General features: G+C 45.6%; 1 protein-coding gene across 3 annotated transcripts in view; it reads right to left on the bottom strand.

Annotated features, from left to right (window-relative positions):
* Window positions 1-18,044, bottom strand: part of CREB3L1 (cAMP responsive element binding protein 3 like 1) — a 68,395-nt gene extending 50,351 nt beyond the window's left edge. The window contains exon 1 of one of the 3 annotated variants that reach the window (XM_059722813.1): window positions 17,748-18,044. In XM_059722813.1, the coding sequence (XP_059578796.1) occupies window positions 17,748-17,855 (108 nt within the window). In that variant the 5' untranslated portion in view covers window positions 17,856-18,044. The remainder of the gene's footprint in view (window positions 1-17,747) is intronic. The other 2 variants (XM_059722812.1, XM_059722814.1) reach the window with 2 other exon arrangements.
* Between the last annotated feature and the right edge of the window lie 652 nt (window positions 18,045-18,696).

Here is an 18,696-nt window from a genome sequence, read left to right as displayed (position 1 = left end):
TCTTAACTCACGCACAGTGTCACCTATGTCATGAGTTTTGCTTTCAGGACTTTGAGGTGCAGTTTCCCAGAAACTCCTGCACCAATGACCGTGAAACTTGGTGGACTTCATGGTCTTAGCAGAGGCTATCACCCCTGCAAGTTTCATTTGAATCAGCCAACAGACAACAAAGTTATAGATATTTCATTGATTCCCCGTTATACTTTATGGCCAAATCTCCAAATCGGCTCCGAATTTTCTGAAGCAATTTGGCCAAATCGATTCGGAAAAATGATTCGCATCTCTGAATCGAATCTCAGGCATCCAAATCGGTCGACTCCAAATCGAATAGTTTCCTATTTGCACAGGCCTAATTTAAACCACATTAAGTACACTGTATTTAATTTTTTCCTAATCAAATATTTCAGTTCAGATACTTGTGACTATTGGGACAGAAAATTAACATGAAGGTACTTTTTAGTTTTGTTTACTAAATATAATGCTAAGTCCGATTACACTCTACTTAGGGCATTGGAAATTTTTCCGGAAAATTTTCCAATTCAAAATTTTCCAGAACACCCTCGTCTGATCTTCATGGACTTTTTCACCTAATGATGGTAAAGCACTTGGTAGTAGTGGGGGAAGAAGGCTATAATTCTTTCCATTTTATAAAATAGGACACAGAAGTCCAGGGAAGAGAAATTACTCATCCTAGGTTAGACCTTGAGCATCACTGGCAGAGTCATGGAGGAGAATCCAAACTCAAGTCCATCCACTGGACCAGACTACCCCAAATGAATGAAAATCAGATCTCACAGTACTCACTCTGATACTGAGTGCCTAGATGGGGGGAGGGGACACCAAATGAGGGGCTGGAGTGAGGATGGTCTCAAAACTAGCAGCTCTCCTCAGAGACTGTCTTTTTCTCTAAAGTAGCCACATTGGGCACAGTATCAAACAATGTATTAATCCAGCCTTTCCCATCTTTCACCATTCCTGGGAAGCTTTGATGGTTTACAGAGCAGGCATGGCTTTATGGTTATTGGGGCCCTAGGATGCTGGAATTACTAAATTAGGGGGGATTGACACCATGGGTGCATCTACATATGATGTTATGTTGCCATAGTGACACGTTATGGCAATGTAGCTTGTTACTACTGCAATGTAGCATGGGAGGGCACAAGCCGTCATGTCAACACTACATCGCTGTAGCAATGAGCTACCTTGCTATAGCACATCACTAAGGTGATGCAGCTGCTAAAAACTGTGCCCAGCCAGGATGGCGCAATAGCAGCTGTTACTGCATCATCACTTAGTACTTCCTAAAGGAAGTACTAAATGATGGCGCAGTTACTGTGCCATGAGGGGTACGTGTAGATGTGCCCCATGTGTCACCTTTTCCTTCATCTTCTATTGAAGGAAGGATATTAAATTAAATTAAATGTGCTTTCCTAGGCACTATGGCACTGAGAAAGAGCAGACAAGGAAAGTACAAAAGCCACAGAATGAGACAGGTCCTCAGCAACTGCAATCTTGGTTAGTGCAATCTTCTCCAGAGCCTAGCAACAATGTCCCAAGTGTTACCCAGGGAGCTCATCCGCTTTCTGTCCCAAGGTATTATACAAACCACGGCGTACACTCTGCGAAAGGCACAGACAGACAAAGTTGTCTCCAGCTGTCCGCCACCATAGCAGAAGGTTGTTCAATTTCTCAGTTTCAGAAATGCAAATCACACCAGCAACTAGTGAGGACCAGCCAGGAAAACTCCACAAATAGCAACAGGAAATCAAAATGCCCACTCCAGACATGTACCAGATATGAGGCCATGCAGAGAAGGGAGAAAATCAAAACTGGATAGTGGAGATTACATCATGCTGTGGATAAACCAGAGAGCCTGTCCAACTGGGGCTATGCCAACAGGTCCAGATGGTGCAGAAATGTGCTGAATACTTCACTACCTCTCTTGCCTCTTTATTTTCTTTTCCTTCCTTCTTCTCTGTTCTCTTTTCCTGCTTTCTTTCCTTATTCTCTTCCTTTCTTTCTCAGAAAAATAATATATTCCCTAGATATTAAAAAATACTGATCACATAATAATTATATATTATATATTAGCCTGAGATAATAGACAAGGTACTGAAATTTTGCACAAAACACTTGGGATCTACCACTGACCTACTGTGTGATCTCTTACAAGTCACTTCACTTCTTTGCCTCTTTTTTTCTTTTCATACTTTGTCTATTTAGAGCACAAGTTCTCTGGAGAAAGAATTGTTTCTTACTCTGTACCTAGACTGTGTAGCAAAATGAAGCCTTGAATTCAGCAGGGATGTCCAGCTACTACTGTAGTAAAAATTAATGATAATTAATTTGTGAAATTATTGCTGAACTGTAAAATTGGCTCCTTTGTACATGATAGCATAAATGGTGCAGTGCCCTATGTTATATCCCAAAGGTTGCTTGAGCAGCTTCTGGCACTCAGCATAAGTGAAGGACCACAGTTTCACTGGGTTGCTAAAAAGCAGGGAAAAGGAAATATATGTGAGAGAGAATTTGTGAGATGATAGAATTTGGTTTGGAGGGCATCTCTGGGAATTTATTAACAATCACATACTTTTACTGATCCACTGCTAATACCTTTTGGTAAGTCAAGGAGAAGGAGCTGTTCTTCAGAAATAGGTGAGAGAGACAGCAATCGTTGTTATTGCTATCTGGGAAGCCTAGCATCAACCAAACACAACCACTGAGTTACCGTACAAGAGAAAAATGTCTGCTAAAGGATTAGGCAACCCTGTGCAATAAGCAGCAATAAGGTTTGTAAGACAGGAATGGGGAGTTTTCTGTTGCACAGCCTTGTTAGCAGGTGCATGCTGTTGATAGAACAGGATACGAGATGAGTGTTTTATCAATTCCTTCCTGGCTGTAATGGAAGAGGGAACTCCTTGTGGGGCTTTGGGGTGGTGATGACCTTAAATATACCCCTGAATGGGGAACAACCTTTGGCAAAGATTTATGCTGTGTTTCTTATTTTGAGTTGCTAATTAAGCCAAAGCCTAAGAAGAGAAGAAGTATCAATATTGACTGAGGACCTGTATGTTAAGTTGAGGATGGAGTGAGGACTCAGTCCATGCACTGGGTTTATAAAGAACAAATCATTTGATTTTCAGAAAGCTAGGATAGTAACACTATGGGCCAAGGAATGACCTTACTAACACTGGTTAATTAACAAACACTGGTAAGCCTGAAGCTAACAGGCTCAGTTGTTCTGGACTGACTTCAGGGAATTCAGCTGGTGTATCTGAGATGGGAATCAGACCTATAGGCTGTGTCCGGACGAGCATGGCCATGTAGTATGTGGCACCCACACTGCACATACAGGTGTTCCCTATGCTGCTACCTTGGGTAGGGGATGGGTTTGACCCCAAAAGATCCCGGGATCAAAAAAACCTGCATGGAAAAAAAGCAGGGTGGTGCACATGGCAGCAGCGTGTGCTGCCCAAAACCGGAGCCTGGCCAGGCTCCCAGATACAGGAGTGCTGAAGCTGCAGCTTCCCCAGGATCCCAAGTAAGGCTGCTAGGGCCAGCATAATTGCTGGTCCCAGCCTCCCCTACCCCACCCGGGGTAATCTGCTGCACGCCAGAATGCGCATGGCACATGCATACCCTGGGGACAATTACTTATCCCAGGGAACTAAATGTCTGCCCTCATCTGTCCATGGCCATAGAGCCCAAAGGGGTTGTATCTTGCTCTTCTCATTCACCTCAGCTGTATTCACTAATTCACAGGCCGCTCGATGAATTCTTTCCCAGTGAGGGAGAGATGATGGACCTCACAAACTCTTACCTGGAAACTAATTCATATTGGTTTGGATATGGGAATTAGCACATGAACTGAAGCTGGCTGTAGGAGCGTAAATCAGGGGCAAATGACTGGGGTGAGCTATCACTAGGATAGCAAAAGGAGCAACACTAAGCCAGATGGGTGGTGGTGACAACAGCATATTAATTAAGCTGATAGATGATATTAATTTGAGAGGTGTTGTAAACATCACCAAGGTTTGGGAGTAAAATAGAGACATTTACTGAGTATGGGTGAAAAAATGAAAAACAGCTTGTAAGCTACTTGACATGTTTCTGATGTTTACGCACCTGGCAAAAGCCAACTACAGTCTTTAACACCTACTATTTGTGCAGCCTGTTTTACCCAGAGAGTGCAAAGAGTGCACAAGTGGGCTTAAGCATTATTATCATTCCTGTCTTATGGATAGCCAAATGCAGAGAGTGCCCAATGCAAGATCAGACACCTAATAACTGGTGGAGTGGGAAGCAGAGCACAGATCTCCTGGCTCCTAGTCTAGTATCCCACTTACTGCACCATGGGCCTTCAGTATGAAAACCACCTCAGTTAAATTGGCATTTAAATGCCTATGATTACGCAGCACCTCATCAATTCCAAGGTCTGCCACAGTAGCCTGGAAACAACAGATACATTTCAGAGTCAACCATTCCTATGCACAGAACTTTGAGATACAGGGAATGAAGAGGCTTTGAAAAACATAGAAGAGCTAACCCCCACCTCACCCAAATTGCCTGGCTTTCAGTTCCTAGCCTGGGGCAGCTGTTAGTTCAGCCAAAGCACCTACCCTGCCTCTCTTCTTTGGCTGTCACTAATTTACTGCCTAGCTCTACATTAAGCTGTTCTGACATGCAAAAAATAATTCTCGCTGCTCTGTACCCATGAACCATGGCCCCTTCTTTTTTCAGGTTTGCTCACACCTCAGCATATGCTTTCTTCAGAAAAGGCTTCACAAAGCATCACACTTCACTACAAGTACAAAGCCAGGGGCAGGGAGGATCATGTGCTGAAATCATAAACTAGGCTTACTGCACTTTGGCCAGATGGGACCTATCTCCATAGCACCCAGCTAGAGTCCTACTGGCACGCATGGAGGAAGCTCACCCTGCTAGAATTCCAGTGGGTACCATGGTAAGGAAGCTCACATACTTACAAATAAGGCATTTTGACAAGTACCTGACAAGAACTTATTAACCCACCCACACCTGTAACACATTGTAACTGACCCAAAAGGCACACCCAGGGCTGCCTCAGCCTCACCTCCCTGAGTGAACACTAATATTTCTTTTACATAGGAGCTACAAAAACTTGTGGCTGAAATGAAAGCACTGCTTTGCCTCTATTCTGGGAAAGAGATGGAGTGGTGTCAGGCTTAGCTAAACCCATCTAAATGATTGCTTTTCCTAATCAAGACAAAGCCACAATGTAAAGATGCTGAAAGCAGCTTTACCGAGTTAGCTACTCTTGACAGCAAATTTCCCTAGGAAATTTGAACAGTGAGTAGTACTACTGGCCTTGTGCTGGACATTGTGTAGGACCTTGTGGACACTCCCAGATATCCAAATGTGTTTAGAAGAGGTACTGTTGTTTATGTCTGTAGTTGTGCATGCCTGCCCTATCACTGTTTGAGACACTGTCTTGTGCATCCTTAGAAAGCAAGGAGATGAATGCATTACAACACAGGGGTGAGGTGGGTGACAGAAAAGGAGGGAGAAATGTATGGAGAGAGAGAGAGGTTGTGTGAATAGTACCTGGGTTAAAACCCTCTCTGTGGTCTTCCTTGGGCATGCAGTAGATAGAGAAAATGTTCAAATACCTTTTCAACACTTGGACAAGGATGAGGCTAGCTAGCAGGGGTTATTGCAGGGCCCTTGGCACAGCTTTACAAGCACTCATGGTGCTCGGGCCAGGTGCCAGATGATTGGAAGATAGCCAATGTGGTCCCCATCTTTAAAAAAGGAAGGAGGGAGGACCCAGGCAACTATAGGCCCGTCAGTCTTACCTCAATCCTGGGGAAACTCTTTGAGGAGATCATCAAGGAGCACATTTGTGATGGGCCGGCATCAGGGATGATGCTCAGGGGCAACCAGCACGGTTTCGTTAGGGGCAGGTCATGTCAGACCAACCTGACTGCCTTTTACGAGCAGGTCACAGAAGCATTGGATGCAGGTGTCACCGTGGATGTAGTCTTTCTGGACTTCAGCAAGGCCTTTGACACTGTCTCCCACCCCATCCTCATAAAAAAACTAGGCAACTGTGGCATTGATGCCTACACAGTCAGATGGATTGCAAATTGGCTGAAGGGTCGTACTCAGAGGGTGGTGGTGGACGGGTCATATTCAACCTGGGGGGAAGTGGGCAGCGGAGTCCCCCAGGGCTCGGTCCTTGGGCCCGCGCTGTTCAATTTCTTTATCAGCGATTTGGACGATGGGGTGAAAAGCAACCTGTTCAAATTTGCTGATGATACCAAAATTTGGGGTGAGGTGGGCACGCTAGTAGGGAGGGAAAGACTGCAGCAAGACCTGGATAGGTTGCAGGGGTGGGCTAACAAAAATAGGATGTGTTTCAATACGGACAAGTGCAGGGTGCTGCACTTGGGCAGTAGTAACCAGCAGCACACTTATCAGATGGGAAACTCCCTTCTTGAGAGCACGGAGGCAGAAAGGGATCTTGGAGTCATTATTGACTCCAAGATGAACATGGGCCGACAATGTGAGGTCACGGTCGGCAGGGCTAACCGGACCTTATCGTGCATCCACATGTGCATCTCAAATAGGGCCAAGGAGGTGATCCTCCCCCCCTACGCGACACTGGTCAGGCCACAGCTGAAGTACTGTGTCCAGTTCTGGGCATCCCACTTCAAGAGGGACGTGGACAACATTGAGAGGGTCCAGAGGAGGGCCACCCGCATGATCCAGGGACAGTAGGGCAGACCCTACAATGAGAGGCTACGGGACCTGAATCTGTTCAGCCTTCACAAGAGCAGGCTGAGGGGGAACCTGGTGACTTCTATAAATTCACTAGGGGGGACCAGAAGGGTTTGGGGGAGACCTTGTTTCCCCCAGCGCCTCCCGAGATAACAAGGAATAACAGCCACAAGTTGCTGTAGAGTAGGTTTAGATTAGACATCTGTAAGAACTACTTCACAGTTAGGGCAGCTAGGATCTGGAACCAACTTCCAAGGGAAGTGGTGCTGGCTCTTACCCTGGGGGTCTTTAAGAAGAGGCTTGATGCCTACCTGGCTGGGGTCATTTGAGCCCAGTTTTCCTCCTGCCCAGGCAGGGGGTCGGACTTGAAGATCTACAAGGTCCCTTCTGACTCCACTTCTATGATTCTATGATTCTATTAGGCCAAAATATCTTCATTGTGAAGCCAGACAGGTAATGAGGAATTTAGCGAGGAAAGTATAAGAAAGGGGAAGGGGGGTGGGGGGAGAAAAAGGAGCATGAAGGAAAAAAGCGTGAGAGGATTAAAAAGGAGAAATGAATGGAGAAGAGGAATAGGTGAGGTCAGATGGGTTCATGTGCAGGCAGGAAAGGGAAATGTCAAACTATGCCTCCCTGGAGCAGGAGAGGAGCAGAAGTTTGTTTTCCAGGGCAGCCAGAAATAACTTGGACAGATGTAAACACTGCACAGTGTGCAGGTGGGAAGCAACTGAACTGAAACACACAGCCTGCCTTTCAATGCAGCTACCTGCCATTCCCCTACTATCCTGGCACTGCTCTGCAGTTCCCACTCCCTATTTCAGCTTTTCCTGCTCTTATGACTGATGCAAAATGTGCAATAAGAAACATGTTAAACCAAGAAAGAACCATCTTACAATTCAACCCTGCTTTTGGAAGAGCTTGTCTGAACTGGGAAAGGGGGTCCTGAAGACTACCAGCTCTCTTCTATCATTGGCATAAAATATAGTTTCTGGACCATTCACCCAAAGATCTCAAAGTGCATATGCATATCTCTTAAGGAGTCATTTCTACCAGTATAGCCACCTCTAGCATAAAAGACAGCTGCTATTTAACCACACATAGAAACATTAGGCAACAACAATAACAAGAATTAGCATTTCTCATCTTCCAAAGGCATGTACAAATTTTAAGTGTAATAGATTAAGGCAGTAAGCAAAGAAGAATACTATGACTAATTAAAAGCGCAGGGGTGCCTAAATGTAAGTTTATAAGATATAATTAGCAAGGATTGTATGTGGCCTGGATATCAGGGCTAACAACCCTGACTCCTGCAAAAAATGTCATAGGATCCTTAATGGCAAAACATAGTCAGGCCCTACATTTATTTCTCATCCTGAAGATGGTACCTCTAGGGGCATAGTGATGATTCTGAAGAAAGCATGAGTCCTACTTAGTCCCTATCATGACCTCTTCCAGTACCTGGGTTTTCCTATGAAGTGTCCCATCCAAAGCATGACTCATATGAGTTTATCAGAAGGGAGATCACAGCCTGACCTTTCCTCCTACCACCTACCTATTCCCCTCCATTACTGCTGCAAAGGGATGATCAGGGAGCTTTTTTGTTCTGTTTTATTTTCTACAGTGGTCTCTTTGATTGTAAAAACAACTAATGGATCTGGGATGTGGAATCCAACTAATCTGGGCTCCACACAGATTTCAACAAGTTCATTTTCTAAGATACACTGAAATAAATACATCTTGAGAAGAATGGGAGTCACTTGTACAGCAAACTGAATCCTAAACACCTGGTTGTCAGGGCAAATTTATCATGCTGCCACCCTGGAGCCAGCTTCATATGTGAAATTATCTCTCTCATTTTCAATGGTAGTAGAAAGATTTCCTAATACAAAGAGATGGCTTTGAAATGTATAAGACTGTGAAGAAATCATATGGAGGCCAGGGTTATTCCTGTCTCAGAGACAATAGATACAAGTGAAGCATGACCCAGAAGGTTCACACTGGGTAGCCATGTCTGCATGAATGGCAGATTGTGCAGTTTTTACTGCACAGTCATTTAGTACTTGCATAACCAAGTACTAAATGACTGCGCAGTTACCAGCATTACTGCACAGTAGCACCCCTGCATGGTTTTTTTCTGATGCTACTGCATGCTGACATGCCCTCCCCAGCATGGCACAGTAGCTTGTTGCTACTGCACAGTAGTATGTCATGTAGATGCAGCCAGTATATTTTAAAGCAGTTGTTTTCAACCTGTGGTCTTGGGACCCCTGGGGACCCTTAGACCGGTGTTTTCCAACCTTTTCCAGCCCCAGGCACACTTACATTAATAATTTTTTCTGCAGCACACCTGTTAAGGCATTCCCCATCCTAATACCTATTGTAGTTCATTGCCATGGCAAAATTCTGTGGCATACCTGTTTGTTTCTGATGGCCCACTTTTGTGCCGTGGCACACTGGTTGGGAAATACTGCATTAGACTATGTCTAAGGTGTTCACAAAAGATGACTATGATCAATCAAAATATGTGAATACCCACACTTACAATTCAAAGGGGTCTGCACCTCCATTCAAATTTTGTTAGGGGTCCATAAGTGAAAAAGGTTGAAAACCACTGTTTTAAAGCTATGTCATTTCTCTTTGGCTATAAAGTCACTCCCCTCAAGACTCCTCCTTAAGAGCTTGTTTCAAAGAGAAAATGTGTTTTCCCCACTTTGTTCTTACCTATGTGGAACACTACCCTCTCATAGAGATGAATTTTGTTTCAGTCTTAGGATTACAGAAGCATGGAAAAGTAGGGCTGGAAGAGATCTTCAGAGGTCATCTTGTCCTAGTGCCAGAAGGACACTCTATAGGCAAAAGGGTATTACAGCCCACTTGATGCTGTATCTAACAGCAAAATGCCCTATGGGTTTTGTATACAGAAACCACTCCATACCCATTAGTATTCAGGTGTTAAACTCTCCTGGGAACTTGAATTTGTCTCTTATTTAGGAGCACCATTAAAATCTGAAATTCCCCCAGTCAGGTGTCCTAACCTACCCAGTCCCTATGCCAAAGCTGCTTGTGCATTTCTGACCTATAATATTGTTCCCCTGGCTTCTCCTTTTCCTACACTAAAAAACAAGATAAAAAACACACCAGGGAGTTCAGGTTGTACCAAGACCAGTCTCAGGAGCATTCAGCACCAAGGCCAGAGCCCAAGGGGGAGATTCCCCATGCATCATGCCCAGGGGTGCTGCACTTGAAGCATGTGACTGACTTCCTCCTTTTCTTCAGGCTCTCTTTTCTAGCCTATGGTGTACACTGATGATGGATCATCATTCTATTTAAGGGCCAGGATTTCATATACTGAAGGAGGGGTTGGGACAAAAATTATCCATGCATGTTTTCCAGAAGGTGAGTTTCCAGTAAGGGTAAATGGATTGAATCTCATGCGCAATACTCCACTGGATGGAGTTCAATGTCTAAAAATTTGGAAGCTATCCATAACTTGATCTGTAACAGTGGAATCCTCAGGTCTGAGTTCTTGTAGCAGGGCCCTTCTGCTTCCACCAGAACTGGTAACACTGACATACCAAGGGGAGGGAAATTTTCTGAAAGAAATGGTCAAAGAGCATTCTGAAGTATAGTCACACAGATGCCTTCCCCAGCATCTCACAGTTGCTGTTGCTAACATGCCTCCTAGATTAGACTGTGTAACCTGTTGCTTCAGCACATGGTGCATGCACGCATCCCTCTTCTGAGTGTTTGGTATGTTTACTTTGCAAATATTTAACAAAAGTCCTTCCTGTTGTTACTGTTCCCACCCCAACGCCATGATGGATTCTCTCAGTTATTTGTTCTTTTTTATAATGCCTGTCTCTGCAAACATGATTCAATGCTTTCTCTGAACTTGTGCCTCCGAGCTGCAGTAGTTAATTGTTAGTTTATCAATTATCTTTTTCCTGCCACCAGGATTATAGTGATCTCCCTAGAGCTTGGGCATGTTGGCTCAGATTAAGCTGACCAGTCCTCTGCCAGAAGTTGTCTAGTAGGAGAGGATAAAGTTTCTGAAACAATGTTTTCCCCATTGTTTCTGACAGAGGATTCTAAATTTCTTTCATATTGAGTTGAGGATACAGTTAATCCCCCTGGAAGGGGTGGGGGAAGGCTATATGGCAATGATATAGACTCTGGAAGTAACCCTGCATTTAACTGGGAGCTGTTTCCACTGATACTTCTCAGCTCTCTTAGTGTAAGATCAATATTACAAGACCAATAAAGCACACAGGAAAATTGAGCTGGAGAAGCAAAGTTAGTGAGAAAAAGGAAAACATGAAACTAGGAAAACCTGGCAACTTTTGTATTAAAATTAATCCTCCTCAGTGAATGTCTCTTTGTGTCTGATCCAGTGAGGCCATAGAACTCTTGTGAACTAGCTCAGGTCTAGATTTTCTATTGGCTTGCCCATGTCTCTTGCTATACCATGCTAAATTAACTAGCCAAAAGCATGAAATGAAATGAACTTTACCAGTAGGATAGTAGTGAATTATAACACTTTGGATATGTGCCAGAGTGCAGGACTGGCATCATCCCCAGAGCAAGCTGTGTACTTATCATAACAGCTGGCACCCCTTCCAGTCAGTAGTAAGGGGTGAGAAATTGATGAGAATTTCTGGCTGAGCTTTTAACTCTATCTGTGTGCTGGGGAAGCTTGGGCAGTGCAGGGTGATACTTGTCCCAGTGCCAAGCACAAACACAGGGCCTATGCACTATTTATGTCTTTCAAATGTGGCAAATTTCACATGTGCCACAGGTGGCATGGGCAGCCTCTGTGTGGAGCATGTGGCAGACCAGGGAGGGAGCAGGCAACACAGCAGCAGATGGGACAGGGAGCAGAAAGCAGAGCATCAAATCAGGAAGGAAGCACAGAGCAGGGAGCAGAAAGCAGAGAAGCAGATTGTACAAGAACACAGGACAGGGAACAGAAAGCAGAGCCACTGACTGGGCAGGAAAAGGGGACGGGAGTAGCACTCACAGACAGTGTGGAACTAATCTGTGGCATGCCTGCCAAAGAGGCTGGCCTGTCACTAGCTTAATAAATGTAAATGGTACATAGGCCTTCTGCTGGCTGTCTACATGGAGGTGATTTTATCCACAAGTAACTAAGCTACATTCATCTTCTCTGAAGAAAACCTCTTCACAGGTCGTTTTGGGACTGTTTTTAGGGCAGCTCAGCTTAATGCATACAATTTGCTATATAGCTCAGATTTGGGGGGTGGGAGGAGTTGGTGGCCATCATTACCAGATTACATAATAAAATACAGTAGCACACAGTATGTTAACATCATAGAATGAACATAAAACAGCAAAAAATGGAACTGACTTGTACAAAACTACTTGAGGAACAGTAAAAAAAATATACATGGCTCTTTTCCCATTCCAATAAAGCATACTCTTTATCAAACAATACCAGCTGCCACATTGTTGTACTTGATTTGTTCATACAATTAAAGACTGCAGTGTAGCGCTTAAGCTCATGGAGCCGAGTTAAGGTTACTGTCAAAATCTCAAACCCTCAATATCCAGCTGTTGTCAAAGAAAATCTCAACTGGCAAATAGCTGGTTTTGCATTTAGTTTCTTTTTCAATGTTAAAGAAAGCATGGGTTTCAAAAAGCACCCTACCTGCTTTATCTGCTTTAACTGAATGTTCACCCCCCTGAAACAATCTTCAAAGATATACTTCATGGTGTCCAAAAAAAGAAAAAAAGTTTGTATTGGCTCAAAAAGAAGCATGAGCATCCTATTTCCTGTTTCAGTTGTTCTTTCTGGCTGCCTCATGACACAAGAGTGTCATAAAGCTACTGAAGCATATTGGTGAATCCACCTCAAAATATAACCATTTCTGAGAGTTATGAGACACTGATAAGAAGGGCTGAGAGAGCATGAAAGAACTCTCTGACTGTCACTGTAATAAAAACAGAGAGTGAATGAATGCACTCTGTCAAAAATAATTAAAACTGCCAAAGCCTTGGTTGGACAATGCAGAATACAGCCAGGTAAAAATCAATAAGTAAACATTGCTTTAAGGATTAGTCTAATTTATGAGGAGCCCTTTCTAGTAAAAAGCTTAACAAAGTCCTTGAAGTTTAAAAGCAGCAGGCTGCATACTGAGCTAAAGTAGAATCTGATTTTATGGTCAGTAGAAACTATATCTGAGGCTTGTTAGCCACAGCATGTCGAACAAAAGGAGCATTTTCCATAGACATCATTTTCTGCTTGAGATCATTTATCCACATGCTAGGTAGACATGGCACTTCATCAAGCTTCGCAGTTGCCTAATAATGGGTAGGTGAGCAAGGCACAATCCCCAGGTGCTGCCCAAGTGGGGGGCACCAGAATGAATCCAGGGGGCACCTCACCCCCCTGTCTCCCATCTCCCTCCTCCTGCACCTTCCATGCAGTGGCTCCACATCTGGCAGTCAGGAGGGCAGAGAAGCAATGATAGAGTTGGTTGCACCTGGGTGCTGGTAGCAGCCAGTGCAGGGACAGCAGCCAGCAGAAACAGGGTGATATGGAGGAGAGGTATCGGAGAGGGTTAAGCCTCTTGCCACTTTTTTTTTTTTTTTTTTTTTTTTTTTGCTGCCAAAAATTAGTATCCAATGGCTGATCTACACACAGTTTAGCAGCAAAAAAGGAGGTGATACCTTTCCCCACAGCAGCAAACCTCCAGTTGCTTCCCCTGAACTGTTTACTGCCACAGCCTGTGCCACAGAACTTGGCAAGTTCCACCTCTGAAGTTGTCTGCTCTATGTATTAGACACACTTAAACCAGTATTGTTCAAGTATTCTCTTACAAGCAGCCAGACCCTCTTCAGTCACATTTATTTATACATTCCTGGATGCACCTATTCATGTGTTGCCACAATTTCAGTTTGTTTCCACCTTAGATTACAGGTGTTAGTAACAACTGCTTAAGGGACAAGAGAATTAATAAAGAAAAGTTACCATTTAAAGAAAGGCCTTTTATTTAGCACAACCTCTTTACAGGGAAAAATCAGACATGGTTAGAAGCCATAAAAATTATGAGGTTTCAAAATCTGTTTTGATCCGGCATTGAATGAAAAAAAATCCAGAGCTTTCACAAATTTTCATAAGGAAATGGAAAGGGAGAGGAAGACAGACCACAACCCCCAGAATAACCAGTTGCCCAACAGTTTGGCACTTATTCAAGGCGTGGGAGACCCAGCTTCACAGTCCTTGTTCTGTCTAAGTCAATGCAGGAGATACAATTTTTCCCTGCATCTCAGGTAAGTGCTATAACTTACCAGACTTAAGAATGAGTCTCTCTAGGCTAGTGGTTCACAACTTTGTGGGCTCAAGTCACCCCTCATTAAACTCACAGCACCCCTAGAAAAATGCCATATCTTAGCTTTCACTCATTTTTGACTGTGGAAAGAACTCAGAAAGAGCACAAGTCAAAATATTCATGACACTGGGGATTCCTACTTGAAATCTCTGGGTTTATCTTGTAAAATGTGTTGGTGTTTGCACACCTAACAGTGCTAGTATTGTGTGGCACTCCTTGGCACCCTGCTCTAGGCTGTAAAGAAAATGGGCTCCCTCTTTCTGTCTCCACCTCAAACTCTCCCTTGCTCTGATTTTGACCAAAAGTTCCATCCCAGACCTGAGAAAGCTTCCTGACAAAAATTCTGTTGAACTGATATGTTTTTGTGAAAACTCTTAGCTTCAAGGAATCAACAGTTTATGAAGCAAGAACATTTCATCAAAAATACCTGACCAGCTCTAGGAAACACATTTGCTGCACAATGCCCAGAAGGTCTCCATGACAAACCTGAGGCCTTCCTGAACTGAGGTCATTGGTAGCTCTGAGAATTACCATACAAACAGCACTTTGAAATTCAGTGCAGCCCTTCAAAGAGCAACTATGGAAAAATAAGATCTTCCTAACAGAGCTCCTTCTCACAAAGACAGTAAGGCTTACTGGTTTTACTAATTGACATACAAATGTATTCCTTTTTCCTCTTGTTCTGTATATAAAACCAATAAAAAGCACTGGGATATATTCTGGTGCACATAGCCTCAATTAATTTGCTAGCTACATTAAGATGGCCAGTTCTTTATTGTTGATCATGCACAAGAAGAAAAAGCTCAGTTTACGCTCAGATGCCAGGGGGAGTTTTTGTGCTGGCAGTTAGAATTGAGTTTACTTTATTTATGAAGTTTGCTCAAAAGATCCAGAGTCAATGAGAAATAATAGGAGTTGAAACCCATCACTGCTTTCATAATTGCATTCAGAATAGAAATGCAATTTAAATCAGACAGGAAAACATCATACTGCACAAAGAAGACACATTTTAAAGATACAGTCAGGTAGCTGTCACCAGGTGGTGCTGTTACATAGTCTTCCAAGTTCCCTTTTTAGGGTTTGTCTACACCTAAAAGTTGTACCACTTCTCCTGTACCAGTGGAGCTAACCATACCTGTACCATTAAAATAGTATGACTCACGTGGTCAAAGTTATATGGTATGAAGAATCTTCTATTAGCACAGATTATCCTTATATAGGAAAGGGAATAAGCCATGCTGGTATGAGATGCTTATACACTAGTGTAACTGTACACCACAGTAGGGTTTTTACCAGTAAAACTATTTATGGAAAATAGTTACACTTTTAAGCAAAATGTCCATGTTGTCCATGTTCTGCGTGGTACACTGGAGGGCCTGTGTTTATGTGTGTGATCCACTAGAAGTACCCTGTATGTGTGTGTAAACATCTACCAAGTGTCACGTGAGTATGTATACTAGGCCTTGGTGAGAAACAGTTCACTCTTGATAAGACCTCATGTCTAGTATGAGGTTCTGGGATCTGTGTGAACACAAGGAGATCACTTTGCTGCCTGTGTGAGTCTCTGGAGTCAGTTCTTGAGACTGTACTGCACCCTGCACATGGGACATTGGTGCTGAAATGACTGAAAAGGGGGAATTACCTGCACATAGTTTATGACATTCTCTGTTCCAGGGCTGGTATAAATTTAAAAACTTATATTTAGAAGTTACCCAGACCCTGCATCACTGATTTCTGCTCCATAGGAATGGCAGTCTGAAAGGTTCCTGAAGCCTGTCACTGTCAGCAGAAGGGCAGCAATATTCACACTGTTATTTTAAAACCAACCATCCTCGCACAAGGTGAAGCTCACGTTCCTCATTCAGAACAGCAAACATCCTTGCCTGAAGTTGTAAAGTAGCCCTACTGTCCATGTGAATGCACAAACTCTCTGGACAATCTTCTTTAAGGTAAGCATACACAATACAGTGATGCCCTGGGATTATTTGATATTAACAGAACAGATATTCTTCCCAGTTCACTATTCATCCACTCCCTTCTCTAAAGTAAATCCCCTGTGCATGAAGGCCACTCCAAAAACATCACTTTACAAACAAGCTATAAGCAACTGAAAGCAGAGGTTTCATCAAGAAGGGCCTCCTGCCCCCTACAGTCTCGCCAGTGCTGTGAGAGTCAAGAGTTGAGCCAAGAAGCAAATTGCCACAACAGGTTGTGGAATCTCCCTGAGACTTGGCACCTTGTTAGGAGATCTGGTTTAAAAAATGCAATAAGTCCTGCCAAGGGGCTGCTGATCCAGGGGGTCTCCTCACTCCCTGCATGTGAGTGCCTATGCATGCCAGCACCTTTGTATAGCATCTGCTGGAGGTCTTCAGGATCTGTGGGTGTGCACATGCGTGCTCCACAGAAAATTGTGCCTGGCATGCACTACAGGAGGTCCACTGAGAGTGTGTGAGATCTCCTGGAGGCTGTGTAGATCCACTCGGAGGCCCTGCCTAATGTGTGGGATCTGCTTGAAGGTCCTCCTGTGAGTGTGAGGGTGATCCACTGACAGGTGTGTGGGTGTGAGACCCCTCCTGTGTGTATGTGACCAGTGAGTGTGGGCAACCTGGGTGTGTGACCTCTGTGTGTGTGTGAGACCACAGAGTGTGTGTGTGACCTGTGTGATCAGTGAGTATATGTGACCTGGGAGCCTGTGTCACCAGGGAGAGTGTGTGTGTGTGTGTGTGTGATCTGTCTGTGTATGACCAGTGTGTGTGTGTGTGCGTGACCTGCAAGTGTGTGAACAGTGAGTGTGCATGTGTGTGTGGGTGTGTGTGTGAGACCAGGGCATTATGTGACCAGGGAGTGCATGTGTGAGTATGACACCAGGGAATGTGTGTGAACAGGGAGTGAGTGAGTGTGTGTGTGCGTGTGTGACACCAGGAAGTGTGTGTGAGAGAGACACCAAAGAATGTGTGTGAACAGGGAGTGTGTGTGTGTGTGTGTGTGTGACACCAAGGAATGTGTGTGAGTAGGGAGTGTGTGTGTGTCACCAGGGAGTGTGTGTGTGTGTGTGTGTGTGTGAGAGAGAGAGACACCAGGGAATGTGTGTGAACAGGGAGTGTGTGTGTGTGTGTGTGTGTGTGTGTGTGTGTGTGAGACACCAAGGAATGTGTGTGAGTAGGGAGTGTGTGTGTGTGTCACCAGGGAGTGTGTGTGTGTGTGTGTGTGTGAGAGACAGAGAGACACCAGGGAATGTGTGTGAACAGGGAGTGTGTGTGTGTGTGTGAGTGAGACACCAGGGAGTGTGTGTGTGTGTGTGTGTGTGTGTGAGAGAGAGAGAGAGACACCAGGGAATTTGTGTGAACAGGGAGTGTGTGTGTGTGTGTGTGTGTGTGTGTGTGTGTGTGTGTGTGTGTGAGAGAGAGAAAGACACCAGGGAATGTGTGAACAGGGAGAGAGAGAGAGAGAGAGAGAGAGAGTGTGTGTGTGTGTGTGTGTGTGTGTGTGTGCGCGCGCGCAGTGGTGCCCCGGGCCGCCTCCGGCCCCTTCCCGTCCCGCTCCTCCGCCCGGTCCCGCGGCGCCGGGAGCGTGGGCCGCCAGCAGCCGAAGCAGCCCCGAGGGCAGCGCAGCTCCCTCCCCCGGCCGGCCCTCCCTTACCACACTGCCGAGGAAATCCGCCTCGTTGAGGTCGCCCAGGTCCAGGAAGCCGGAGCCGGCGCCGGGGAAGAGGCGCTCGGCGGGGAAGGGCTCCAGGAGCCCGTCCATGGTGCCGGGCGCGGGGCAGGGCAGGACAGGGCAGAGCAGCAGCGCCCGGGGCTCAGAGCCGCGCCGCCCGCCGCAGCGGGGCCCGGAGCTGCGGGCGGAGCGGGGCCCGGCTGCCTCGGCGCTGCTCCATGGGGCAGGGCAGGCACCGGCTCCGCGCCCGCTGTCACCGCCGCTCGCCGCGGCTCCCGGCCCGCGGCACGCCCCGCTCCCGGCCCCGGGGCGGTGCCTCCCCGCCCTGCCCCGCTGATGCAATCCCGGCCCCGGCTCGGGGCGGCAGGTCGCCTCAGGGGCCGCCTCTTTCCTTCCCCCTGGGGGGGCTCCGACCTATCTCCGCAGCAAGCAGGTCACACACACACACACTCACTGGTCACACACTCATCCCTCCCCCTGCACCCTGCCCTGCTCAGGGTTGTCTCCCCCCGTCTCCAAGTTGGCCCATGAATGGCTTCACTGCTGCTGAACCAGCCAGCAGCCATGTGAAAGCCTTTCCACAGGCTAGGAGAGGTGACGCCAAAGTCCCCTGTACCATGCTGATATTTCCGAGGAAGCTTTAGGGAGGCCAGGTGCAAAGGTGCTGGGGTTAACAACCTGAGGAGCCTTTCAGTCATGGTCATGGAAATGGCAGTGCCTACCTGCCCCTGGAGAGGTGATATTGTGTCTCTCCTAGGAGAGGCAGCACCTTCCACACCAGGAGAGGGCCCTGGGCTCCCTTTGAGTCTGAGATAGGTTGGTGATGCTGAATCACAGAATTATAGAAAATTAGGATTGGAAGGGATCTCAGGAGGTCATCTAGTGCAACCCCCTGCTCAAAGCAGAACCATCCTCAACTAGATCATCCCAG

The sequence above is a fragment of the Alligator mississippiensis genome, chromosome 2 (genome assembly GCF_030867095.1).
Source record: "Alligator mississippiensis isolate rAllMis1 chromosome 2, rAllMis1, whole genome shotgun sequence".
NCBI lineage: Eukaryota > Metazoa > Chordata > Crocodylia > Alligatoridae > Alligator > Alligator mississippiensis.
Note: the sequence above shows the minus strand (reverse complement) of the source record. Positions and strands in the feature narration are given on the sequence as shown.